At 57.4% G+C, this 25,110-nt stretch overlaps 2 protein-coding genes across 3 annotated transcripts; both read right to left on the bottom strand.

Annotated features, from left to right (window-relative positions):
• Positions 1 to 625: 625 nt before the first annotated feature.
• On the bottom strand, positions 626 to 12,205 carry KHK (ketohexokinase). Of its 2 annotated transcripts, XM_060117086.1 has the most exons (9): positions 11,598 to 12,205; positions 7,721 to 7,837; positions 5,546 to 5,680; positions 5,223 to 5,357; positions 3,291 to 3,363; positions 2,426 to 2,572; positions 1,291 to 1,379; positions 996 to 1,153; positions 626 to 909 (listed from the first exon to the last, which is right to left on the bottom strand). In XM_060117086.1, exons 1-9 carry the CDS (start codon positions 11,687 to 11,689, stop codon positions 824 to 826), a joined length of 1,032 nt encoding a protein of 343 aa, XP_059973069.1. In that variant the 5' UTR covers positions 11,690 to 12,205; the 3' UTR covers positions 626 to 823. The 2 variants fall into 2 exon arrangements, with proteins under 2 accessions (XP_059973069.1, XP_059973068.1); XM_060117085.1 differs by lacking the exon at positions 5,223 to 5,357.
• Positions 12,206 to 12,608: 403 nt separating this feature from the next.
• Positions 12,609 to 20,502, bottom strand: EMILIN1 (elastin microfibril interfacer 1). Its single transcript, XM_060117282.1, has 8 exons — positions 19,867 to 20,502; positions 18,796 to 18,921; positions 18,122 to 18,336; positions 14,983 to 16,902; positions 14,501 to 14,617; positions 14,084 to 14,101; positions 13,787 to 13,924; positions 12,609 to 13,351 (listed from the first exon to the last, which is right to left on the bottom strand). Exons 1-8 carry the CDS (start codon positions 20,034 to 20,036, stop codon positions 13,014 to 13,016), a joined length of 3,042 nt encoding a protein of 1,013 aa, XP_059973265.1. The 5' UTR covers positions 20,037 to 20,502; the 3' UTR covers positions 12,609 to 13,013.
• Between the last annotated feature and the right edge of the window lie 4,608 nt (positions 20,503 to 25,110).

Below are 25,110 nucleotides of genomic sequence, written 5' to 3'. Positions count from 1 at the left end.
ATTCTACGGCCTCACCCCCCTGCCCCAACTCCCATATGGAAATTCACCAATTCCCATATGCCCTCGGTCTCCCCTAGGGAAAGCAATGCTTTGTATTCCGGGTCACATTTGTGGCTCAGGCACCGCCTTAACTACAAGATGGCTCCAAGGGTGGGGCGGTCAGGCTCGGGGTCAGTCACTGGGGAGATATTTTTGGACTGCAGAGGCTCCGCCAAACCAGAGTAGGCTCCCTGCCCGCTGGCCTGTCTGGTTGGCTCAGCCATGTGGACACTCTTGTGGCCACTGGAGTCTTGTGACAGAGCTGGGGCCCAGAGGAGCTTTTCTCATGGCTTGTGGTTATTTGGAAGGTTCCCTGGGGTGCAAGGGGTTAAGTCTCCTCCCCCGCCAGGAAGGCTGGAAGTCTGGCCCTCTACCCTGAGCTGGGGCCCCAGCAAGGGCACAGCTGGTGGCAAGCCTGGGGCACTTCCTGCTGCTCTGGTCTGGGTGGCCCTTCCTCTGGGCCTGGGCAGGAGGTGAATTTGGGGAATAGAGAAAAAAAGGGCGAAGGACTGCAGGATCAAAGCCTCCAGAATCCCCAGCCAGAGCAGCTCAGACATCAAAGACAAACAGACTGCCAGAAGGAAGCTGGCTCTGGGGAAGATTTATTTGCTCTGCAGCTCTGCCATATGAGATGCCAGGTCACAGGTGGAGCCCTCCCACAGCCTGCATCCGCCCAGGGGGTAAGGCAGCCAGATGCCAGCTGGCCAGAGAAGAGAGGGCGACAGCAGCCAGTGATGCTGGCCTGGGGTGGGGATGTGAGCCGGCGCTTCCTGCCACAGGGCACTCACACGATGCCATCGAAGCCCTGCAGACCACACTTCTTGCCCGCCACCTGGCAGCCAAAGCTCAGTGCCTCCTGCATGCTCTTCCCTGGAGGGAGGGATGAACAGCCAGATCAGCTTGGTCTTCTGGGCAGGGGCAGGCCCCGGCCCTGGGCCAGCTGCTGGGGTACTCACCCTGGGACAGGCTGAAGATGACGGACGCGTTGAAGGTGTCTCCGGCCCCCAGAGTGTCCACCACCTGGGGCGGTGGGAAAGCGTCGGAGTGGAGCAGCCGTCCATCAGGGCCCAGGGCATCGGCACCCTCCTCAGCCCAGGCACAGACCAGCGTAGCCCTGTGACACCCTCCACTCAGCTGGGTGTTAGCCCAGCCCTGGCCCCCAGCCTCATTATCCCTCCCCGGGGCAGACCCTGGAGGCCAGGCTCCCTCACTCCCCGTACCCGGGCCGCTGCCTGGCTTCTGCTAGCTCACCCCTTCCTCACGCGACCGTACATGCCCCTCAGGGCCTCCTCCGCTGAGTGGAACCCAAGGTGCCTGGCCACATCTTTGCTGACAAACACCTGTGGGCAGTGGAAGAGAGGCTGACAGTCACCTGAGCTCCACCCCAGCTGTCCCTCACTACCAGCAACCTGCTCCTCCATCGAGGCCACCTAAACCCCCAAGTAGCATCTCACTGTCCCTCAGGAACAAGTTTTCATACATGCTCAGGATATGCTAGAAAACAGCCATGTAAATTGTGACACAAAAGCCCCGGCCTATTCTAAGATCAACGAATTTCCTCACAATTTCCTCAGAGTGAGTCTTGAGGTCATCTTGTGGCGCAATCTACAACTGGCAGGTAAAACCACGGCTTTCAGGAGGGTTTTTGCTCTGTTTGGCTTTCCGCATACAGCTATGCCCTCTAGGTCTGATTTCTTCATCTTTAAAACAAAGGGATAGGGGTTCTAGAGCTTCCTTAACACCAGCTACATATTAGAATCACCAGGGTGTTTTGTTAAAAAATACTTCAGCCCAGGCTTCACCTCTACCAACCAAATTAAAAAAAAAAAAAAAAAAAAAAAAAAGAGGGTGGGGCTCAGGCATCCACATCATTTAACCTGCAGCCAAGGTTGAGGCCCAACGACCTTCCACTGTGATGCTAGGATTATCATCCCGATTCCATTTACATTCCAAACTTACCATGGGCAAGTCCCCTTCCCATCCTCCCTCACCCCCTAGTGGCTCCCACCCCAGAATTGGAGGGCACCTCGGAGAACAGTCCCAACCTGTCATTTGACAGAGGAAAAGACAGGAGGCCCAGGGAGGAGAGGCTTCCACGCAGGCTGGCCCTGAGGCTGGCTGTCTTGGCCTTGACCAAGCCCTCTGGCTGCCTTCATACCTATGCGCCCACTGGGGTGGAGAAATTCTACTCCTTGGCTACTGTTGAGGCCTGCACCAGAGCCCCAAGCTAGAGGTCTGCCTCTTTGCTTTGCCCCCACCTGCCAACATCACCAAGCCGCAAATTGCCATCCTAAGTGTGACAGGAAGGACAAGGGGACACTCGGACTCCCTTTAAGGACCAGATTAGGCTGGATGTGGCAAGGGGGGCGCCGTGGGGGATGCGTACCACGTCTCCGTAGCCTAACAGCTGGTACAGCTCCTCTCGCGGCTTCTCCACCTCCACAGACACCTGGATCTTCTGCTCCGGAGGCTGCCTGGCGTTGTGCTGTTCTATCCGCTGCAGCATCTTCACCTGCTCCGATGCATTCCGGCCCTGGGGCAGAGCAGGGCAGGGCAGGCAACTCAGGACCAGCTGGGCGCTGCTCTCATTCTGCCCTCCCTGCTGGGACCACGGGTGAGGGGAGAGGGGCCAGGAAGGCTGGGCCGGAGCCCCATCCTAAGTCTCAGAATTCTAGTGCTATTCTGGACCTTGGAGACCTTACTGACCAGCCCTCCCATTTCAGATGAGAAGACGAAAGAATAAAAGACTTTCCTAAGGACCTACAATAAATTAAATGACAGGGCTAGGATGAGAACTCAGGACTTCTCAAGGTTTCCTCCCACCTAGACTCCAAAACTTCTCTTGGAACGAAGATTCTAGTTCCCTTTATTTGGGAGCTGGGTCAGGCCCTCTCATTCCTGCCTCCCCAGAGGTAACGAACGGGTCAGGCCTCCCACAGCCAGGCTCCTGCCAGAGGCCAAGTCCAGAGGAGGTGGGGCAGCCTGTAACACAGAAAGCACCAGACTTTGCCTAGAGCCAGCACCCTGCTTCTGGCACCTACGTCCTGCTGTGTGACCTTGAGTAAATCACCCAGTCTTTCTGGGCCTTAGTTTCCACCTGAAAACATAAAGGAGGATGGAGAGCGGGTGAGGGGGGTTGGATTCATTGATCTCTAAGGTACTTCATGGTTCAAAGAAACCAAGAAGAAGGCAGAACATGTGGAGGGGCTGGCAGGTTGAGGCCCTCAAAACACAGGTAGGGCAGGGCTTGCCTCAATGTGGATCCACTTGAACCGGCTCAGGTCAACCTTCTCAAAGTCTTTAGCAGACACATCTGGTAGGTTCCTGAGTCGCAGGACAGAAAGGACAGAGAAGGGGCGTGGTGAGGTCAGCCAGGGCCAGGATCTCTAACTGGCTGCTAGGGCCCCTATGCCTGGTGCTGCCTGCAGCATGGCAGGAAGCTGAATCTATAGCACATGCTTCTGAGGCTTAGCTCCAGGACAGACCCTGTCTCAGGCTAAACTCAAGACCACTCCTTGCCCTACTCAGCTCCATCCAGACAGGGGGCTGGAGGCAGTTTCCTAGGGTGCCCCTTCCTGTGTTTGAGGCTGTGATATTATCTAAGGGCAAACTCAACCACCACATATGTCAAGCAAGGGACCAGTTCTGCGTGCCTTGGAGACCGTATCTCCCAAAATGCTTTCAGAGCACCAGGGACTACAATTCCCAGAATTCCTCTTGCCAGCAGCACACACAGATACCACCATGCAGTGCCCCGGGGAAACTACAAAGGCCACGCCATTCTGCCTGGAGCTCGGGTCTGGGTCCTCTCACTTCAGGCACCCCAGCGGTGACAGCAGCCCTGTCCTGAGTTTGGCAGCTCCATGTTATGACCCTGGGATCAAGGTTGGTGCTTGAGGATGAGTTTATTTTTGGCCGACTTAGGTGTGGAGACCTGGGAAGCTTCGGCCTTGACCTTCCTTGGCCAGAGACCTACACACAGCCAGTGTCCTCCCCTCCCCTCCATGTTCTGTGCCAAATCCTCCTTCGATTTAACTAGCTGGGTGACTGTGGCCTTTCTGAGGTGCTTCCCCTTTGGTAAATGGGACCGAACCCCTAGCCTCGCAGGCCTGCTGCAGCTGGAGATAATGTGTGTGGATATGCCTGGACCGAGGCCAGTGGGCAATAAACATTTCTCCTTGGAGCTCCTCTCCCTCCCTTCCTGTGAATACCCATGTTGTGTCCCTGATCAAAGTTGCTACAGATTGTTGCTTAATGGGCAGATGACTAGGGTTGCCCAATGGGAAGATCGTGTCTAGCATGTATGCCTACCTACTCACTCACTGGGACACAAAGAGCCTAGGGCCACTGGTCATAAATCTTGTTCTAGGATAACTGCGCCTCCCGCAGGTCCAGTGATCATGCTGGGCAGCAGGGGCAGTCAGAACCCTAGGGCAGTTGGGCTTGGGCCATCTCTGCCCTAACAGAGTACTTGGCACACACTAGGTTCTCAGTAAACTAAACCTCTGAGATTTTTCAGGAGGGAATCTGGGAGAGATGAGAAGGGGTCTCTCCCTGGAAGCCTGGGACCCTAAAGGGATCCCCCTGCCCTGCCCCAGGTTAGCAACACATCAGATGGCCCTGTTCTGCTGAGCCAGTGTTCCCCTTCCCTCCTTCAGCAATGGCTGTGAGTGGTGTGTGGCATTTGGTCTGGCTTCGTTATGCTGGGACCTTTGGGGTTGCTCATCTCTTTCGAACACCCAAACCTCAGCTCCTGGTGCCATGCTGCAGGCTGGCAACTCTGGGGCTGACCCTGGAAACCCCAGTGGGCCCCCTTCAGGGCTCAAGATGGTTTGAATCACATCTCCCATCCCTCTGTCTTCAGAACAATTTCCCCATACTCACACCCAGGCTGCTGATTGGCTGATTATGGAAGAATCACATCATAAATTACAGTTTGCACAGGCCTGCCCGCCCATCCTTGGTGTTGACCAAGGCCAAGTCGCCAGGCAGAGCAAAGCCCATCCCTTCCCACCTCACTTCTCCCCTAATTGAGAACAATTCCGAAATCACCGAACAGTTTGGCATAGGGACAATTTCTGGTACAAAGAGAGAGGCCACAGAGGGCGGGCACGTGGGCTGCCCACGTGGCAAGTGAGGGAGCTCATTGGTGGGCTGCGGCAGGGCAGGCCAGGGGGCCTTACGTGTCGTAGAGCACAATGGTACGGGAGCCATTGGAGCTGTTGACGATGCAGCAAGAGCACGGGGCTTCCCCGCTGCTCTGCCAGGCCACCTGAGACACGTCCACGCCCCGCTGCCTGAAGTCAGCCACCAGGAAGCTTGGGGCGGAGCCCGAGCCAAGGGAAGGGCAAGGAGACACAGATTAGAGGCTACCAGGGGCCTGGACCTCCCGCGGGGTGGGGAGAGGTGCCAGAGCACGCGGGTCTTGGAGAGAAGGGTCCTGCTCTGGGAGCTGAGTGTTGGCAATGGCGGCGGCAGCTGGCAAGGCGCAGACAGATGTACAAACCTGTGGGCATGTAGGATGGTGCGGCTACCACTGGCCTCGCTGCTGATGACTGTGGAAATGGGGATGGAGCCCGTGGTCTGAAAGACCGTGTAGCGTAGGTCCACGGAATAGCGGCGAAGGTCGTCCAGGACAAAACTGCCAGGGCGGAGTAACCCGGGGAGGCGCAGTTCGACGGGGGTTTGGGGACTGGAGGGTAGGTGGCAGGGCCACCGGGGACCCTGGGGTGCAAGCACAGGGGCCAGGATGGGACTGGGAGTCACTGTCACAGGCCGTGTGGAGGCAGGAGAGGAAGGAGAGCATGGCTGGAGCTTAGTGAGAGAAACCCTAAGGGACATTCTGTTAGGTCCTGACTGAAGCAAACTCCAACCCTGACCCTGTCCTTCAATCTGACTCAAGCTGGAAAGGATTTGCTCACGTGCATAAAGCTAGATGCGGTAGATTTGGGACCTAGAAGATGCACCCTGTTTGAACCAAGCAGGTGAGGGCACCGTGGCCCGCATCATGCAAGGCCCAGGCAGTATTAATAATTACCAAGGTGATACTTTGTCCCCCAGGTGCCCTCTGCTTGCTCATCCCCATGGCACTCCTCCCTCTCAAGTCCTTCCAGTCCTAACATGATTCCTCTCCTTCTACACCTGCCTCCACGATGCCCAGCCAGGAGGTGGTGCTGCCTTGGTGGGCCTGCTCACTGCCCCCTCCTTCCACAGTGGCAAGCCCTCTCAGTGCCTGAGGCCCCTCAGTATGGACCGGGTCCAGGACTCTTGCTCAGAATCCCCTCCAATCAGAGTGAGCCGGGGGGTGGCCCCTCAGGAAGACTGTACCAGCAGAAAGAGGAGGCCACCCACCCCTCCCAGCTCTTTGGAAATGCAGTGTCCTGTCACCAGGAGCTGGCCACTATGCCCAGCAGTCCAGCCACCATCCTGGCCTTTCTCACTATGGCTGAACCCCACTTTCGGCAACACCAAGGCTGCACAATACAGATTTGTATAGGGGTACCACGTCGGGGCATCATTCCTTGTCTTACATCTCAAGGATCCTTTAAATAGTAGCTTTCCCACAGTATGGAGAATATGATTTGGTTTTTGCCAAATAACTTTTTGCACCCACAGTGCCAGGCACATGGTAGGTGCTCATTCAGTGTTTGTTGAACACATGGGGAGCATTTGGAATGGCCCAGCTATCAGCATGATTGCCACACAAAGGTGGGTCCACCACCCCAAAGCAAGAGGCATGGTCTTGCTCTAGCTGGGAGGGAAGGCAGCTGCTGAAGAGGGCTGACAAGTGAGCAGCTGTTGGCTCCGGGTCCCCCTGTCCCACATCACAGGGCAGGCTCTCGCCCCATTATTTGCTTCGTGCCCGTTCATAAGGAAGGGAATCTGGCTGCGGCTTGGGGCTGGGCTCTGGCAGCAGCCCCTCTCAAACCAGGGTTCAAAGGGCTGTGCTTTACAGGCCAGCAACCTGGCAGCCTGCCCGTGCCCACAGTGGGCAAAGTGGGCCTCACCGCCTGATAAGCGCTTGCTGAGTCGGCAGTGCCAGGGGTCAAAGGGCTCTTGGGTCCCTGCAGCGGCCAACATAGAGGAAGTGTGTGGGTCACTACGGGCTGCAGCCTCCTAGCCGATGAGCTGGGAGGTATGGGTCTGGGCCCGGCTTTCGCACGTGGCATCGGGGTGGCCTTGGGCAGGGAGCTCTCCCTGCTTCAGTGAACAACGGGGACACAATCACTGACCCTGCCCCCTCAGCTGGGAAAGAAACTGCAGGCCTGGACCCTGGGACCGTGGATTCAGGTCATCCCCGAGGGAGGGCAGGTACAGCATGTCCCTAACTGCCTTCTGCCACAAGGACAGGCAGGATTAGGGACTTGAGAAGGGCAAAGTCACATCCACCGCAGAGAGTCTGTTGGAAACAAGGAAGGAGAAGGTGGGAAGCCGAAGCAGGCTCCAGGGACTGGCCAAGGAAACAGGCTGTGAAAATGAAAGCTTTAACAGGAGCAGCATTAACAACTGAGCAGCAGATAAGCCATACCAGGGAGGGTCTGGGATGCTGGTACTCCACTCCCCACGCCCCACCCACTTCTGGTGGCCACAAACCATTTCTCAGAGACCGCCCACCCAGGGCCAAGGCTTCCTTCTTCTCCCCCCACCCTGTGGGCCACCCTCCTCTGCACCCTCTGCTTACTCGGCAGCGTGGCCCGGGGCCAGCGAGCCCATGAAGGCACAGGGGGCTCCAAGCAGGGAGAGGACAGTGCAGGAGTTGGATGCGTTGCCTCCACGCTGCCATCTCTGGGACAAGCACCTGCAAAACACAAGGAGGGTCCCTGCAGATCCAGCAGGCTGGGGCTGGGATAAGCAGGGCTGAGCCCCGAGTAGGGCCCACAGGAAGTAAAAGCCAGGCGATTCCCCTCAGAAAGCATCCAGGCCAGCCTTAGGCTCAGCAAAGGGAAGAGGCTCAGCTATTCCCCAGCCCAGGCTAAATTCAAGTTCACAGTGATTAATTTCTATCTTGCACCTATTCTTATGACATCAGGAAAGCACTCACTCAGGCCCATCACAATCTGAGGGTCTCACTGACTTTGGGTTACGTCCTCCTCTGTTACAGTGACCCCCCACCAAGCCTCCTCCTTGAGAGCTGCCTCTTCCCAAAGGTGGCAAATCTCCTGCTGCTCCTGTCTTAGGAGAGACCACTTCAGCAATAACTCAGATTAAAATAATTAAGACAGGAAGCAAACCCGGACATTGTGATCATTTAAGAAAGTTGTGTGTGGTAACTTTTATGATGACAAAAGTTAAAAAGATCACTGAGTGAAGACCAGTTTTTCTCCATCTTTGTTTCTCCTTTTTTTTCAGCTTTATTGAGATGTAATTGACATATAACATTCTGAAAGCTGAAGGTGTACAACGTGATGACTTTTTTTTTTTTTTTTGCGGTACGCGGGCCTCTCGCTGCTGTGGCCTCTCCCGTTGCGGAGCACAGGCTCCGGACGCGCAGACTCAGTGGCCATGGCTCGCGGGCCCAGCCGCTCCGCGGCATGTGGGATCTTTCCGGACGGGGGCACGAACCCGTGTCCCCTGCATCGGCAGGCGGACTCTCAACCACTGCGCCACCAGGGAAGCCCCAACGTGATGATTTTGACATACATATATTTTGTGAAGTGATTACTACAATAAGGTTAGTTAACACATCCATCACAGTGCATAGTTACCTTTTTTTTCTCCATCTTTACTGAAAATCTAACAAAAGGAAACTAAGTCAAGATACACCTGAAGGGCTTCATTGTCATCATCAACAACAAAAATGATAACTCATGCATACATAGTCAAAGAACTTGAATGATTTCTCATTTGTGCTCCAATAATGCTGTGACGTAACAGTACAGGCTGTTATTTCTATTCTTCCAGTTCCAAAAAGGATAATAATAACTGTGGCAGCTTACGATAAGGGGAACAAGTACCGAAGAACTACTGATTAAGAGAAATGAATGAAGTAGAATTTTTAGGCTAGGGTATATTTGTACACAAAGCTTAACCTTGAAGTTCCCTTCAGCCTTGGGAAAAGGGGACCATGATCTCATTAGAAAGAAGGATACTAATCTGCAAAAGGTCACACATTTCTCAAGCTGTGAGCTTTAGAGAAATTTTCATACAGAGAAGAGAGGAGAAGCCTGGAGGGACTGGACTTGCTCAAGGTCACAACAGTTAATGACAAAGCTGATACCCGAACCCGGGTTTCCTGACCCCAAACCACTGCAAGTGCTCTTTATTTCTGAATGGAAAGTAGTTGGGTCCCAGCTTGATGAGGCTTCAGAGGACGGGTATACAGTTGTACTCTGTGGAAATCCTTCAAAGTTACATTGACACCCAACTTTCTGTGCAGAAATGCTCTGCTGAGCATGAAGATGCTTTCCGGAAGGTCCTTCTCAGCCAGGACTCTGGGAGGCAGGGCCATTCCTCAGGGGTCTGGCTGAGTTCCAGGTGGCAGTTCTCGGCTGCCTATGGAGAGAGCCTGGGAAAGGTGGGGCTCAGATGCTGCGAAGGACTGTGTCCCACTCAGGTTTGCCCATCGGGGAGGCACAACAGAGTCCAGGAGCTGGGCTGGGTGGGATGGGAGCACAGGAGAGAGGCCTTGTGGACAACCAAACTGCTCCACAGAGGACCAGAGCCATGGGTCTGGGGGAGGGGGAGATACTCCCTAAAGCGCGGGGGGCACGGAGGGTCTCTTCAGAGAGGCACCTCGCTTAGTGCCCACCGTCGGAACCAGCTCCCGTCAGGGTGGAACTAGCAGGCTCTTGTCCCAGCCTCCCAACATGAGTAAGCTCAAAGGCACTGGGACTCAGCTCTAGCAGAACAAGTCCTCCGGGTCCTCCGGAGGTCCTCCACAGTTCTTGGAGAAACCGTAGCCCCAGAATTTGCACTGTTCTCCGGAAAGTAAACTCGACTCCTCACTGGGCACCAAGTCCTGGGGCTGGCTTGACCTTGGTAGGTGGGCTAGGTCCACACAGCAGCATACCCTTGTGCCTCCCCCCACTGTCCCTGCACTTTTTGCCAGGGGCTGTCACCTCTGGCGAGCAAAGCAGCCCAAAGCAAAGGGTCAACTCCATGAGGCGGGCAGCAGCAAAGGAACAGGGAGGGAGGGGCTTCCCTGGTGGCGCAGTGGTTGGGAGTCCACCTGCCGATGCAGGGGACACGGGTTCGTGCCCCGGTCCGGGAAGATCCCACATGCCGCGAAGCGGCTGGGCCCGTGAGCCATGGCCGCTGAGCCTGCGCGTCCGGAGCCTGTGCTCCGCAACGGGAGAGGCCACAACAGTGATAGGCCCGCGTACCGCAAAAAAAAATAAAAGAGCAGGGAGCACCAGAGAGGGCGGAGGGCTGGAGCACTAGCATCAGGACGCTTGAGTTGTGACTACCGCTCTGCCACTCATCAACTACGTGGCCCCTTACAGAAATTGTCTAATTTCTCCAAATCCTTAGCTTCCTCATCTCTAAAGAGAGGATGTGACTGATCCTTACACGCTTCCCATGGGCTGCTGTGAGGAAACTATGTAACAATGCCTGTGACAGTGCTGTGTGGACCCACGGACTGGAGAATGCCGGGGGCTCTCCCCTCAGTGAGCCTCCTGGCTGTGGTTGTTGTAGTGTCTTTCCCGAGTTCAATCTTGAACTCGCTTTTTATCTAGTTCTTGGCTGAGACAAGTGAGGGCCAAGAAGCAGTTCTTGTCCGTATTCTGAGCACTAGACTGCGCCAAGAGACAGCCACAGGTTCCACCACACAGAAGTGTCTCGGGATCACAATGTAAGGGTGATCAAGAGTAAATACGGGAACCAACAAATGACTTTTCAACTTCTACCAGACAACCAAGAAGGGTCTCTTCCACTATGCTGTTCACTGAGTATTGGAAAAAGGACTTCTGGTAAACTTCTGGAATTCGGCAGCAGGGAAAAGTCTGTGTGGCTCACGAACCAGCTCTACCCATAACTCACAGCATCTCCAAATTTGCCTGCTGCGCCAGCAAGCCCTGAGCTACAGTGAAGCTCAAATACCATGGTTTTGAAAGTTCCTGAACAGTCTAACTGCACATACTTCTTATTGTAAGCTACCTCAAAAAAAATTTTTTTAAAGGCACAGATGAGATATATATGTGGTAAATAAATTAGAAGTAAATGCTGGTGATAGGCAAGTGCACAGTTCTTGTTAAAAAGAAAAAAACTGGTTCTGTACCTTCCTAGCTGTGTGCCCGTGGATAAATAACTGCATCTTCCAGGGTCTTTACTTGCTTAGCCTACTCGGTAAAATGGGGATAATGATGTCTGACACGGTCCCAGGGTTGAAATGGGAACTGGAGAACACAATGCTATCCAAAGCCTGGATCTTACTACTAAAGGCCTCAATTCTTTCCCCAGGTCCCGGGCAGAGGGCAGGGGGCACCAGCTCCCAAGGCGACTCTCAAGGCCTCGCTGCGGCCCCCCCCCCGCCCCCGCAGCCCTGTAGTCTCGGCCGCCTGGCACAACGCGGGGCTACAGCGGCCCCTAGGGTCTCCGAGGGGCCCGGGCGCCCCTACCTGCTGTCCGTGTCCTCCTCCGGGTATTTGTCCATCACACTGATGATGTCCAGCACCACTAGCCCCACGCACAAAATCTGTTTCTCTTCCATGATGCTGCTCCCGGAGATTTCTGCCCGCCCGGCTGACGGGGTTCCTCCCGGGCTCTGCCTCTTACCCCGGAGGATCGTGTCCCAGCTCCCAGAGTCTGTCCTGGCTCCTCCTCCGCGTCCCGAGCTCCTCCTCCGCGGAGCCTCCTCCAGGGGCGAGGGGTGCAGTGGGGTGCAGGGGACGGAGCCGGGCTCTTGCTCCCCACGCGCATCGACCCCAGCAGGCCTGGGAGTGCAGACCCCGCGGTCTTGGTCCCTGGCTTCCTCTTAGCGTGGCCCAGGAGATGGCTACGCCTTCAAATTCTCGCTCTGTTTCCTCACTTGTCAGACGGACTCCGAGCGAATACAAATCTCTCTGAAGCGCGGCTAGGCAACCTCATGAATGCCAAGAGAAAGTGCAGCAGAAAGGCATCTCTTGTCCCGCCCTCTCCTGCACCCGCGGCTCCCACTCCAGACCCTAGGCCCGCGGGGTTGAATCTGGCCTCGCAGCTGCGGCCCGGACCCCGGCATCCAGAGCCGCGGCTCGCGCGGTCCCCGCTGTCCCGCCCCGCCCCCGAGGCCCAGCCAATCCCAGCTCGAGGCCTCGCCTCCGCCGCTGAGCAGCTGGGACACGCAAGATGAGCGGCGGAGGTCACGTGACGGGAGACACCGCCCAGCGGCGCCGCGGTCTCGGCTCCCAGCGCCCTCTGGCGGACACCGGCGGAAAAGGCGCGACCAGTAGTGGGGCCCGGCTAGGGCTCCAAGCCCCCGGCGCACTTCACGCCCGCGCGCCCATTGCAAGTGCAGGCAGAGCTACCTCTGCCAGAGCGGAGGGCGCGAGCGGGGTCCGGAACCCGGGGCTCCCTCACCCTGTCCCCTGTATACGCCTGTCTACCCCTGAACACATAGTAGAGCAGACAGCTTGTTTAGTTTAGTTTTTTTTTTTTTTTTTTAGAAAAACCAAGTGTCTTTATTCCTGAATAGTTTAGTATGGCGGGGGGGGGCCGGAGCCCCCTCGAGAGAGTCCCGGAGCCCAGGGATTCGGCCTAGAGGCCAGTTGGGGGAGCAAAGTGTGCGAGGATTAGCCCCTCCGCAGTCCGAGTCTTGCAGGGACGGCGATCAGGCCAAAAGTCTGGACGAGGAGACCCCAGAGTCCCCGACCCGGCGCTCTCCGACCGTGGGAAGGACGCTGCTCCGGGCGCCTGCGCTGCTGCGGCGGGTACAGAGACTGCAGCTTGCCCCGGGTCGGGGCCCCGTCCCAGGCGAGACGCCCCGGAGCCCCCCACCCCACCCCGCTGGCTGTTTGGCCGGCGTAGACACTTCGGGCCGGTGGGGCCTGGCTCCCTGTCTATGCCTGTTCTAGCTCCAGGTCCTCGTAGAGCAGGGCTCCACTGAAGATGGTGAGCGGTTCCTCCGAGTGCGCCAGCTGCCCCATGACCAGGTCGATGCAGACCGTGTCCCCGGCCTGCAGCGGTAGGATGAGGCTGAAGATGCCTAGGGCGCCCGGGCTGGGCTGGCTCTCGGCCACCGGCTTATTCTCCAGGCCCTCAGGCTCGTAGCCGCCGGAGTCTATGCGGGCCACGCCCAGGTTGGAGCGGGACAGCACGGCCTCCACTTTCTCGTGCCGGTGCCCAGTCAGCACCGCACTCAGCAAGTAGCGTCCGGCTAGAGGCGCCGTGAACACGCCTGGGGACAACAGTGGCAATCAGGAGGGAGACAGGTGGCAGGGGCCGGGAAGGTGTCCGGGAGCCCTTGCAGAACTCCTGGACTGCGTGCGGAGGGACCCTCTGGGTCTTTTCACCTCTCTTCTACTAGAACGTGAGCTCCACAGACGGCAGGGAAACCAGTGTTTTGTTCATTTCCGCATCCCCAGCACTTAAAACAGTGCCTGGGCAAGAACAGGCCCCCATAAAGAGCTGTGGAATGATAGGCTTTTCGCCTCCCCACCTCACCCCTCAGTCCAAGCTGTGGTGAGAATGAATAAATGAAGGAGAGAATAGGGGTCTCCCCAAACCAGAGAATGAAAAGACTCAGCTTGTCTGAAACGGCAAGAATGGGGACATATCACTGCACAGCCTCCCCCGTTCCCCCCAGTGCCCAGCTGCCCACTCCCAGGCTTACCAGTCTCTGGATCATAGTAGCCCCCATCGTTGAGCAGGACTCTGTCGAAGGGCACTGTGCCTGGTTCAGAGCGGGGCAAACTCAGGGCAGCTGAAAAGGCCACGCGGGGCACAGAGGCTGCTGGTGCCCCCTCTGCTCCTGGGTGGGGTGGGGAGGGTGTCAGAGTGGACGCTCAGTGCAGGGCTGCCCAGCCCCCTTCCCCTCCTGGGTCTCTACCCCCAGGGCTGCATGAGGCCTTCCGTCCTCCAAATCCTAGTTCAGTTCCCCGCCCTCCAGCACTGAATGAGAGGAACTTACCCTGTTCACCCTGGGGACCTGTGGGAAGAGAAAAGGGAGCAGTGAGAAGTAAGGCAGCTCTCGCTAAGTCACTCAGCAAACGTCTGCTTTCCCACTGTGCCAGGTGCTATGCAGACTCCAAAACAGACTGGGCGTATCAAGAAAAGGAGGAAGAGATGTAGGGTCCATTCTGTTCAACCTTATAGGCTCAGCCATCGTCTTCAACACAGCAGTGAGGCCACCACAGCCAACTGGCCAACACAGTGACTATCCTCGCTCCTAGTCACTTTCCTAGTCACTGTCAGCCATGTAGGAGCCCCAGTTCCTTGCCCCTTTCCCCCCTTCTCTGTCCGGTTCAGAATAGAATGTCAAGGCCGGGGCAGCCGGGGTTGGGGCTGGGAGTGGCCCTGGCTGCAGCAAGGATCTCAGCCCACATACCTGGTGGTCCGATGGGCCCCTTTTGTCCATCCTTGCCTGGAGGTCCCGGAGGTCCGGCAGGGCCTGGGGGTCCCTGTACCCCAGGAGGCCCTGGTGGCCCAGCCTCACCTGCAGGACCTACAGTGACAAAACTAAGTTGAAGGAGAGCCATAAAAAGGAGTTTCCAAAGGACAGGGAAGGTGGTGGATCCAGGGACAGGGTGATGGGGCCCCTCGCTGCCCACGCTGGGTACCTAGCCGGCAGAGCAGCACCCCTCCTCCACCCACAGGCCTGTCTGAGCTGTCAGGGGAGGGCGGGGAGCTGGGACCTTGGATCATCTCTTGTGGACAAACCAAGCCCTGGGACAGACGTGGGTCTGCAATTCATGCTGGGCAGGGCAAGGAGAAAGTGGACGAGGTTAAGGCTGGGCTGTCGCAGGGTCAGGGGAGGAGAAAGGACTTGAAAGGAGTGCCCCCACCCCGTGCCTCCTCTTGCCCCCTCACCAGTGAGGTCCTTCAGACTGAGCTGGTGAAGCCGGTCCTCCAGGAGCAGCAGGGAGCTGTTAAGGGCGCCGAGCCGCCTGCCCAGGCCAGCCTGCCCCCCTAGCAGCTTCTCCAGCAGGGCTGCCTGTGTCTGGCTGGTGCTGTTGGTTTCCCGTAGCCCGGCCCAGAGCCCAGCCACGTGTCTGGAGAGGCCTTCGCGCAGGCCCTGCAGTCCCCCGGCCACCGTGTCCAGCCGCTCACAGACTCCCTCCAGGCGGCCCAATCGCCCCTCTAGGCTGGGGCACTGGCCGGCCTGCGCCTGTCCCTCTTCCAGGCCTCGGAAGCGCTCTTCACTCTCTGTAGCATGCTCTGTGGCCTCCTGCTGCAGCCTGTTAATCTCAGAGATGATACGGTCCTTGGTGGCTCCCAGGTCAGCCAGATCAGCACCCTGGCCCTCCACTGTGGTCTGGAGCTCATGCAGTGAGTCATTGAGGGAGCTGAAGGTGAGAATAACCTCGGAGAGCTCTCCCTGCAGGGCCTGGAGGGCTGAGCCTGAGCTGCCCCCGAACACACTGAAGCCATCCAGAGGCCCACGGCTCGGTCCCCCAACACCCGGGCCGGCCCCAGGGCCCCGCGCGGGTAACAGGGGGCAGGAGCAGCGCTCCACACCATCCCGAAGACGGCCCAGCTCCTCCTGGACACCACCGCAGGCACCACAGCCCTCATCCCCACGGGCCTGCAGCAGCCCCTCCAGCTGGCCCAGCCGCGCAGCTGTGAGATTCAGCTGCAGCGTGAACTCTGCAGCCGTCTCATCCAGCGCATCGACACGACCCTGGAGCTGGCCCGCGACCCCTTGCAGTCCCTCCAGCGTGGCCTGCTGGGCCTCCCCAGCAGCTCCCAGCTTGTGCAGGCCTGAGCCCACCAGCTGCAGCTGCCCCTCGCTGTCCAGCACCCTGCGCTCCAAGGCACTGAGGATCTCGCTGACCTGGGAGCCCTGCTCGCCCGGGGCCCCAGAGCAGAGCTGCCCACATGCCTGCACAGCCCCTGCCACCTGCTCCTCCAGCAGAGCCAGCCGCCCCCCCAGCTCCCCGCTCACATTGGCCAGCAGCCCCTCCAGCTTCTCTTGTTGGCTCCGGGCAGCAGGCAGCCAGTGGCCCAGCCCCCCGGGAAGCCCCCGCCAGCCCTCCTCCAAGGGGCCCAGGGTGGAGTTGAATCGGTCCTCCAGGCGAGCGAGGCGGGACGCTAAGCTGGTATAGCCTGGGGGGTGGCCCCCTTGCCCAGCTGCTACTCCCAGGTTGGTGCCTCGCCTCCCGCTCAGCACTGTCACCGAGCCAGCCACCACATCCAGCCTCCGCTCCAGTTCGGCCAGTCGCCGGCCCAGCTCTGGAGGGCAGCATTCCTGAGGGGGCCAGCGGCCCACGGCCTGACCGGCGAGTTGCCGCTGCCGCTCCTCCACGGAGGCCAGTAGCTTCTCCAGCGCTCGCAGCCGCTCCCTGTCCTCCTGCTGCTGCCGGCGGAAGCCATCCAGCCCCGTCAGGCACACAGAGCAGGACTCCTGCAGCCGCTGCTCCAGCTCCTGCAGCAGCTCCTCGCCGCGGCCGGGCGGGGCCGGGCTTGGGCCCAGAGCCCTGCTGCCACTGCTGCGACCACCACCGCTGTGATGGGTGTTGAGATGGCCCAGCTCCTGGTCGTGGGTGGAGACGCGGTTGTCCAGGAGCTGCAGCTGCTGCTGTATCTCGTTGAGGGTTTCGTGCACACCAGGGCGGGCAGCTGCATCTGCAGGCTGCTGCCTCCCGTTAAAGGCTGTCTCCACAGCTCTCTGGACGTCTTCCGTCAGGCGCCCACTCAGTCCCTGCAGGAGACCCCGGAGGCCCTGCAGCTCCTTCGTCAGGCTCTGCACCTGCTCCTCCAGCTGCTGCACCTTCTGTGACTCCCCAGGTCCTGGCAGAGAGGGGAAGGCATAAGGTCGAGGGGCTAGGCCTCAGCTCAGTGCCTACCTCCTAGGTCCTGCACTCCCCAGCTCCAACAAGAGGGCAGAGGTCCCAGCTGATTCGGCCATTCCTTAGCTGCGTGACTCGGGCAAGAAAAGATGGTAGGAAACTCCATTCACTGAACGCCTTGAAGCCACATGTGTACCATGGCTCCTTCCCACATCCAACAACTCCACTGTGCAAATACCATTAGTTCTTCCCATTTCACAGACTGGCAAACAGAGGACCAGAGAGGTTAGTCAATTAACTAGGCCATGGATTACAAGTGTAATAAGTGGCAGAGCCAAGTTTCAAACCCAGGTCGTCCATCAGACCACCAAGGCCAGGTCCTTTCCACCTTCCAGAATGCCTCTTAACTTTATGGAAACTGTTTTCACATCTGAAAAAAGGGAATGATACTATGTCACTCGCTCAGGGTGAGTGAAATGCGAACGTGCGGTAGGAACCTCTCCACAGCACTACAGGGACAAACAGGGCTCCGAGGCAAGCTGCGGGTGATCTGGCTGGCTGGTGGTAGAGTCAGCCAGAAGTTCCTGTTTCCATAATTACAGCACAGCTATCTCCCTGGCAGGCAAACACAGCACATCTGCAGTGCCGGGCAACGGGGACTGCTGCATTCTGGGACCTGCAGTCTCCAGAGGCCACCAAGGGGTCTGGGACCTGTAGTTGGCTGCAGTGCATGCTAGGACTTGTAGTCTCATCTGTCTATCCCCTTGGACCAAGCTTCTCCAAGGAATTCCCCCTTCCTCCGCAGCTGTTCCCAACTAGGAAGTATCTTGGCCACATGTGGGCGAGAACGAGCACATTCTCTTTTTTTGCCTTCCTTTTCTCTGGGTCTCCACTCAATCTCTCTTCTCTGTGTCTCACACACACACTCGGACGCGGACACGGACATATTCTCTCTCTCTCTCTCTCTCTCTCTCGCTCGCTCCCTCGCTCTGGCTCTCACGTATGACACTCGGACACGGACACGGACACGGACACGGACACGGACATATTCTCTCTCTCTCGCTCGCTCACTTGCTCTGGCTCTCACGTATGGGAAGGGATCTCATTAACTCCCTTCTGCCCCCTCTTCTGACCTGGAGCAGGGGTTCCCCGCAGCAGCCTGGCCCACGCTTCCCGCAGCACCGTCTCGCCCTCCTCTCCCCAGCAGCTCCCGTACTCACCTTCCCCACCCAGTCCACTCAGGTGGTTGCCCGCACTGGAGCCCGAGAGGTTGGGGCGGGCGGGCCGGGGGCGCGGCGTGGTGGGTGCAGGGCCCAGCGCCGGGGCGGGGCCCTCGGCACAGTCATCGCCCCCGTACCCCTGGCAGCACCTCCACTCCATATCCGTTACTGTTTTGTAGGCCACGCGGTAGCGAGGGCGGAGGAAGCTGCGGTACCTGGGAGAGGCAGAGGGAGGCCTCTTGACTCCTCCCCGTCCTGTAGTGATCCTGGCCCCTGTCCTCAGAGATGGGCAGCCGCTGGGGGACTAGGCCTGTCCCTCAGGCTGGGTCCCCCTTACTGACCAGCCTGTGGCCTTGCTCAGTTGACAGTTTTCAGCGTGTTGGCCAAGGGCCAAATCCCTATTCTTCCTCCCCTTGTCCTGTGCTGGAACTTTGAACTCCTCTCCTTGACCATGACCCAGCCCGGAAAAGGCATTCCAGGGGCTGGCAGGGGGGTCCAGGTAAGTTTGCCCTCAGTATTCCACCGCCAAATTGCTGCCTCAGCATCTCCTCAGCTGGCTCTGACCGAAGCCCCTGGTCCTGCCCCTTGCTACCTGCTTGGTACAAATGCCCCCAGTTGGCCGCCCTAGCCCAGCCCCAACCAAGTGCACAGCCCTTGGGGGCTGGGGTGCTCACATGATGCTGTGGGAACACTGGGGCTGGCCCCAGCCACAGGGCTGGTAGTCAGGCTTGATGAAGGTCTCCACTCCATCCTCAAGGACACAGCTCACTGTCCGGGTCACCACGTAGGCACACCAGTTCCTGCAGATACAACCCCATGTGGTCCCAAGATCCAGAGACACATGACCCCAAGGAAGGCCCAGGGGGCTACCAGATGGGCTGAGGGAGGGTCAAAAGATGAAGGGCCCCTGGGGACGGGTGGGAGCCAGGTCTTTGGCAGGGGCAGCTCCCCCCACCCACCCACCTTCCTGTGCAGCAGGAGTCAATAAAGACTTTTCAAGATGGGGACAGGAGATGTAGATGCAAAACCACAACCACGAGATGTTGGTCCTCGTGGCTGGGGGCACCTGGGGAGCCTCTGAATCCACGCATTCATTCGTGTCCCTTCTGCCTCAACCCCCAGCTTGGCGTGGCCTGTGTGAACCGACTGGCCAGGTCCCCTGGTGATCCCCTGGAGGCTGGCTTCCACCCACCACTCAGGGGAGAGGACGGGGCAGGCAGGGGTCCAGCTCAGGGTTAAGGAGAGAATAAGCCATTGATAAGCCCTGCCCGCCTTGGGGCTCGAAGTTCTACACTCTTGGCCCCATTCACGCCAGTCTCTGGTCTGTGTCGGCTGGAGAGCCACAAGGAGCAGAGGGTTGGCGTCAGAAGCGTGGATTACTGGACGGGGCTGAGGGAGCCCTAGAAAGGAATGAAAGGTCTGCCGAGAATCCCAGGCTGGTATGCAGCTGGCAGCTGGCAGGAAGGCCTGGCTGGTGCCCCTCAGGGTAGTTTCCTTGGGCGCCTAACGTTGAAGCGGATCTCCCTGAGGTTGGGGGGGACCTATCTCTTCAGGGGGCCCTGGAAGTGCCCTGAAGGAAGACGGGCATGTAAAGAGCCACCTGACGGATGGGTTTCCTCTTCCCCCTGCCCTGCCCTAGGCGGGGACAGCCCAGAAGAGCGGACCCAAGGCGGGGGCCAGGATACACACCTTCTCACCTACCCTCCCATCTCCCTCCAGCCTCGGGCTGGGACCCAGACTCTTACCTGTGGCGGCTGGCAGGCCGGGGGGCGCTCTGGGCCTGGGGTCCCCCCGGGCTGAGGGCCCCGCCACTCCCAGTGTAGAGGCTGTAACCGCGAGGAGGGTAGCTAGCCGCCCCCACGGCTGTGGTCAGCAGGCAGCAGAGGTAGCAGCTCCAGAGGGTTCCGGGGGCCATGGCGGGGGCGCTCCGTGGTGGCCCTCAGAGGCACATCCTGGCCTGACCACTGGCGCCTCTGCCTGGAGCGGGGGATGCCGCTGCTCCGAGGGACAGCAGGTCCTGTCCCCAGCTTCCTGCCGGCAGCCCCCAGCCACACGCCTCCTCCTTGGCCGCCTGGCCTGACCCCTCTCCCCCTCCTCTTCCCTCCTCAGGCTCCTGTCTGTCCCTCCCTCGGTTCCTTCCGCTGTCCTCTTCTCCACTTCTGAGGGGGATTTGTCCTCTGTGCCCCCCGGCCTCCTGTGCCTGGTCCCGGGCCCTCTCAGATGCTGCTTCCTGGGCCTCCACCCCCTCGCCCCAGCTGGCCCTCCTCTGGTCTCCCTATCGCTTTTCCCCAGTGACTGGATCCTGAGGGTGACAGGGCTTTGCCCCTGTGGCTGCTCAGAGGCGCAAGAGTGGCTTCGGGGCGGGCCCTGGCCTCCCGCCTCTCTCTCTCTCTCCCTCACTCCCCTCCCTTCCCCCCTGTCTGGCTGGCGGTCCAGCCTCCCCCTTCCTCCCCCCACCTCTCCAACCATCGTGCGCCACATCTGCTTCTTGTTAACTCCGGGAAAGAGAGAAAAAAAAAGGAAAAACAGAGAAATGTGGAGTTGCCCCCGGGCTTGGGGCCAGCCTCTCAGACGGGCCACATGGAGCGGAGCTGGGGCCAGAGCTGGGGAGGAGGCCCAGGGCTGGTCGCTTAGACAGGGAACGGGAGCTGGAGCCACAGCTCTCCTGGGGCCAGGGCAGGCCTACCCTGGGAGAGAGGACCTGAGAGAGGAGCCCAGAGGGGAGAGGTGGCGAGGAGAACTGTAAAAGGAAGAAAGAACCGCAGGGCTCAGCAGGACAGTCACTCACCATCTAGTCCAGCTGCCTCCTTTCATAGATGTGAAAATTGAGGCCCAGAGTGGGAAAGTAACTTGTCCAAGGTAACACAGCAAGTCAAGATCAGGGCTCAGATTAGAATATAAATGGTACCCAGGTCGGTGGCTTGGGAGGAAAATGGAGGAGAGGAGTGAGGGCTACTGGGCCAGGGAGGAAAAGGAGAAGGACTCCACTGAGGCAGGCAAGAAATTCAGAGAAGCCAGAAGAAGAAAGGAATCTGGAAATGGGGAGTAGCCTTCTGTCAGGCATGGAGAGGACATGGGCAAGAGGAGAAAGACTTTCATTCTCAAAAGGCCAGGTGAGGGGCTTCCCTGGTGGCGCAGTGGTTGAGAGTCCGCCTGCCGATGCACGGGACACGGGTTCGTGCCCCGGTCTGGGAAGATCCCACGTGCCGTGGAGTGGCTGGGCCCATGAGCCATGGCTGCTGGGCCTGCGCGTCCGGAGCCTGTGCTCCGCAATGGGAGAGGCCACAACAGTGAGAGGCCTGCGTACCACAAAAACAAACCAACAAACAAAAAAGCCAAAAGGCCAGGTGAACATGGGTCTCAGACTTGTCTTGGAGAAGGTCAGCCATGAGTGGGGTGGGGGAGGGGAGGGAAGGAGGGAGGTGAGTTGGGCCCGATCTAGCCTGAAGGAAGTCACTCCCTAGAGTGGAGCCAAGTCTGATAGCCTCTGAGGCAGGTAAGGAAGTTGACTCAACCACCAGCCTGCCCGGTAGGCTCTGTCAGAATCTGTCAGCCGGCCCCCCTCACCATCTGGCCCCCAGCGTTGTGTTCTGTACAGGTCTCCCTGTGTGGTGGGCCACCTGGGAGAGCCAGGCAGCAGTACTAGACAGAGGCGAGAGCCTGGTGTGTGGGCGCTGCGGAGGTGCCTGGGTAGCAAAGGCACGTGTAGGACTCAGTAAGGAGCAGCTGGTCCTGCTGGGGAACAGGACACAAGCGCCCGACAGAGAACGAACACAGGGCAACACAGACAGAAGGCCAGATGGGTGCTGTGCTCTGGGGTAAGAGGAGGGGAAAGATAGCTGGCTGCTGCGGGGAGTCACAGAAGAGCTATTGGAAGAAAGAGAATCTGATAAATGTGGTGGTGGGGGGGAAGTGAAGAACAGGGATGGGGTCGGGGGGAGAGATTTCAGGTTGGTGAAAGCGGTCTGTCTCAGTTTCCTCATCTGTAACATGGGAATAATCATAGTACCCTCCTTCCTAGTTTCGTGTGGATTAAGTTAATCCATGTGAAGCATTTAGAATAGTGTCTGGCATGTGGTGTTAGCCCTTCTTTGTGTCAGAAAGTCAGAGAGGTCGATTGTGGAAAAATCAGGGAGAGGTTCAGATGACTGGTTAACAGCTTGGGTTACAAGTTTTTGAGTAGGGGGTCGATACACATGCAGAAAGAAGATATTCTCGCAAGAGCAATGGGCAGGGTGTTAGGGCGCAAGGATGCTGGTTCCAGCCCCTCCTCTAAACAGTGTTATCACTTTGAGCAAACCCCCTGACTCCACCGGGGGTCTGCTATCTTTCTGTCATCTCAGGTCCCTTCCAAATTCTACACTGCAAAGTGATGCAGACTTGGAAGAGAAGGCTGTGACTGCTTGGTGACTGCCTGGGTAATGAGGGACAAGATGAAGGGGGACACCACAGAAGCTTCCAGGGTTTGAGCCAGGATGAGTAAATCGAGAAGAGGAGCAGGTTTGAAGGAAAGAGAGATGACCTTTGTTTGGGCATCCTGAGTTTAAGATGAGAATAACACATCTCAATGGAAATAAACGTCCAAAGGAGATGGTTAGCAGTGTGGGTCTTGATTCTGGGAACCATCTGCAGGGCAATGGTTGGAAACTATAAGAATGGATGCCACCAAATCTTCAGTGTGAATCTGGGTGATCTGCCTCTGAGGTCCTATGGCCCAGAATATGATGCTGATGACTGGGAGAAATGTTGGCAAAAAGACAGGATGGTGAAAGTAAACACTGGAACCATCAGAAATGGAAATTTGTGGCTGTTCCTTAGAAGTGAGGGGATCGGCACCTAGGGAGACTTGAAGGAATTGGTCCTAGAAGGTCCTGATTTCAAAGTCACCGTCAGTGGAAGGCAGCAGCTTAGGCCCTGGCCCTGGCCCTGGCCCTGGCCCTGGCCGGAAGCGAACTCACTTCCCCTCCAGGTGGCCCTGGCTGCTGCTGTGGGTTTGCTTTCTCTGCTCTTCCCTGTCTTCTCTGTTCAGGAGCTTCTGGCAACTTGAAAAGTCATCCCAGCCATCTTGTGACTACCTAGTTGTCACCCGTTCCTTTGCCTGCCCCCTTAAGTTACAAAATCTGTTGTATTTTAAGTGTGTCAAGTCAAAAATGTTGCCTTTGAAATATAATGGCAGTAGGTTGCATTTCATTTAGTCCTGTAATTAGGAGCCAAGACCTAGGGCCTGACATGAATGTTTAGAGATCTCAAAGAAATCAGTGGGTTCACTGGGGAGGCCTGAGGTGTTGGGCAAGCAGGCTGCAGTGGAGACTAAGGTTAGAGGGAATGCAGTGGTGGCGGTGGTATTGATAGGCAGCCACAAATTTCCACAGAGACTGGAAGAGAATTCCTGAGACCAAAAAAGGCTAAGAGTCCCTGGGGCACTAGGACAAGATCCATTTTATAAACTTTCCAAGACAGATTTCCATGGGTCTAGTGCCAATGGGAAATCTTGGCTATACCAGGCAACTAACACATTCAGTCAACCATCACTGACAGAGCAATGAACTCCTGTGCCTGGGGCCAGAGAGATAGGGGCCCCAGCAGTAAGGAGCATTTTATGCCTACCTCTGTCAGAAGACTGAATAGTGGGAGGAAAAGGGGGGAATAATATCAACCGGGCCTTGGGTCATGCCAACCCAGATGGGAATTCCAGCTTGTGGGGACTCTTGAGCAAAAGTGCACTCCTGCACAAATGCACACATTTTCTTTTTCCTTCCAACCCTTCCCACAGGTACAATACTTTAGGAGCCAACCTCCCTGGATGTAGGGCCCAGTGCCCCTTTTCCAGGTCTTGCTGCTTTTTCACTCCTGAGCCTAATCCTGACTATGTCTTCTGCTTGAAATTGTCACACTAATCACAGAGATTAAGCTCCACACGTTCCCCCGCCCCACGTGCCCCCTAACCCTCTCTCTCCCCCTATTTCCCCCAGGATAAGACTTTACCTGTCTCACTTCCCACATACTTTTCCACCCAAGCTTTTCTCAGGAGTTGTTAGCTCTTAGCTGAGTCTAGTTTAGTCCTGAGACCATTTTTAACTTGCTTAAAATGTTCCTCCAGGCACTAGGCCAAATGACCCATTCAAGGCTGATAAAGACTTGCTGACCTAGGCACAGGAAGTTCTGGGAGGTGAAGGACATTTCTGGATGGTTCTAAAACAAATCCTTTTCCGCTTGCCCCTGACCCTAGGACAACCTATTGAGTCCACAGTCTGACACAGAGTATGGAACAGAGGAAGGAGGATCAGGTGACAGTCTCTAACCATTTGTAGAAACTTGATCAAATCAATTACCTTCTGGGCCTCAGTGTCCTTCTTCATAAAGTGACCTTGAAGGCCCCCTTCAGCTCTGAGAGTCTAGTTTACTTTGCAACTGGGTCAGCTGGTTTCTGGACAGCCTTGGAAAGCTGAAGCACTTCCAAGGTCTTCCCTTATGTCATTTGCAGTCTAGAAAGTCTACTTTCCAGGATCTAGTTGTGTTTCAACAGATCTAGAAGTTTGGTTGCACTTGGATCTGCTTCAAATTTCCAGGAGATGCAAAGCATAATGTGTGTAATCCTTTAAGACCTAGACCCTCATTCTCCCAGAGCAGAGCTGGGAACAGACTGCTCACTGAGGGGACACATGAGGGAGTACACGGCTGGGATTTCACCGTTATGTGGAGGGAACATGGGCTTGGGATTCTAAACAGAAAACTTCTGGGAAATGGTGGGGGCTGGGTGATGAGAGGGGAGGCCGGGGAACTACAGACTGCTAAAGGCTGAGACCAAGCTTAGGAGTCACTGGGCTGGTGCATGGAGGACAAACTGCTGATGGTCCCAGGCCAGGGAAGCCCACTCCGGGCTAGTGCACCCTTAGCTCACCGTGCACACAGGCAGCCAGTCGGTCCCCTTACCCAGCTGTTCCAGCCCCATAGCAGCTCCTGTAGTTTTCTTTGGCTCAGAGAAGTAG

Source organism: Mesoplodon densirostris, chromosome 14 (genome assembly GCF_025265405.1).
Source record: "Mesoplodon densirostris isolate mMesDen1 chromosome 14, mMesDen1 primary haplotype, whole genome shotgun sequence".
In the NCBI taxonomy this organism is placed as follows: Eukaryota; Metazoa; Chordata; class Mammalia; order Artiodactyla; family Ziphiidae; genus Mesoplodon; species Mesoplodon densirostris.
The sequence above is the reverse complement of the archived record's forward strand: the minus strand, read 5'-3'. Positions and strand labels throughout refer to the sequence as shown.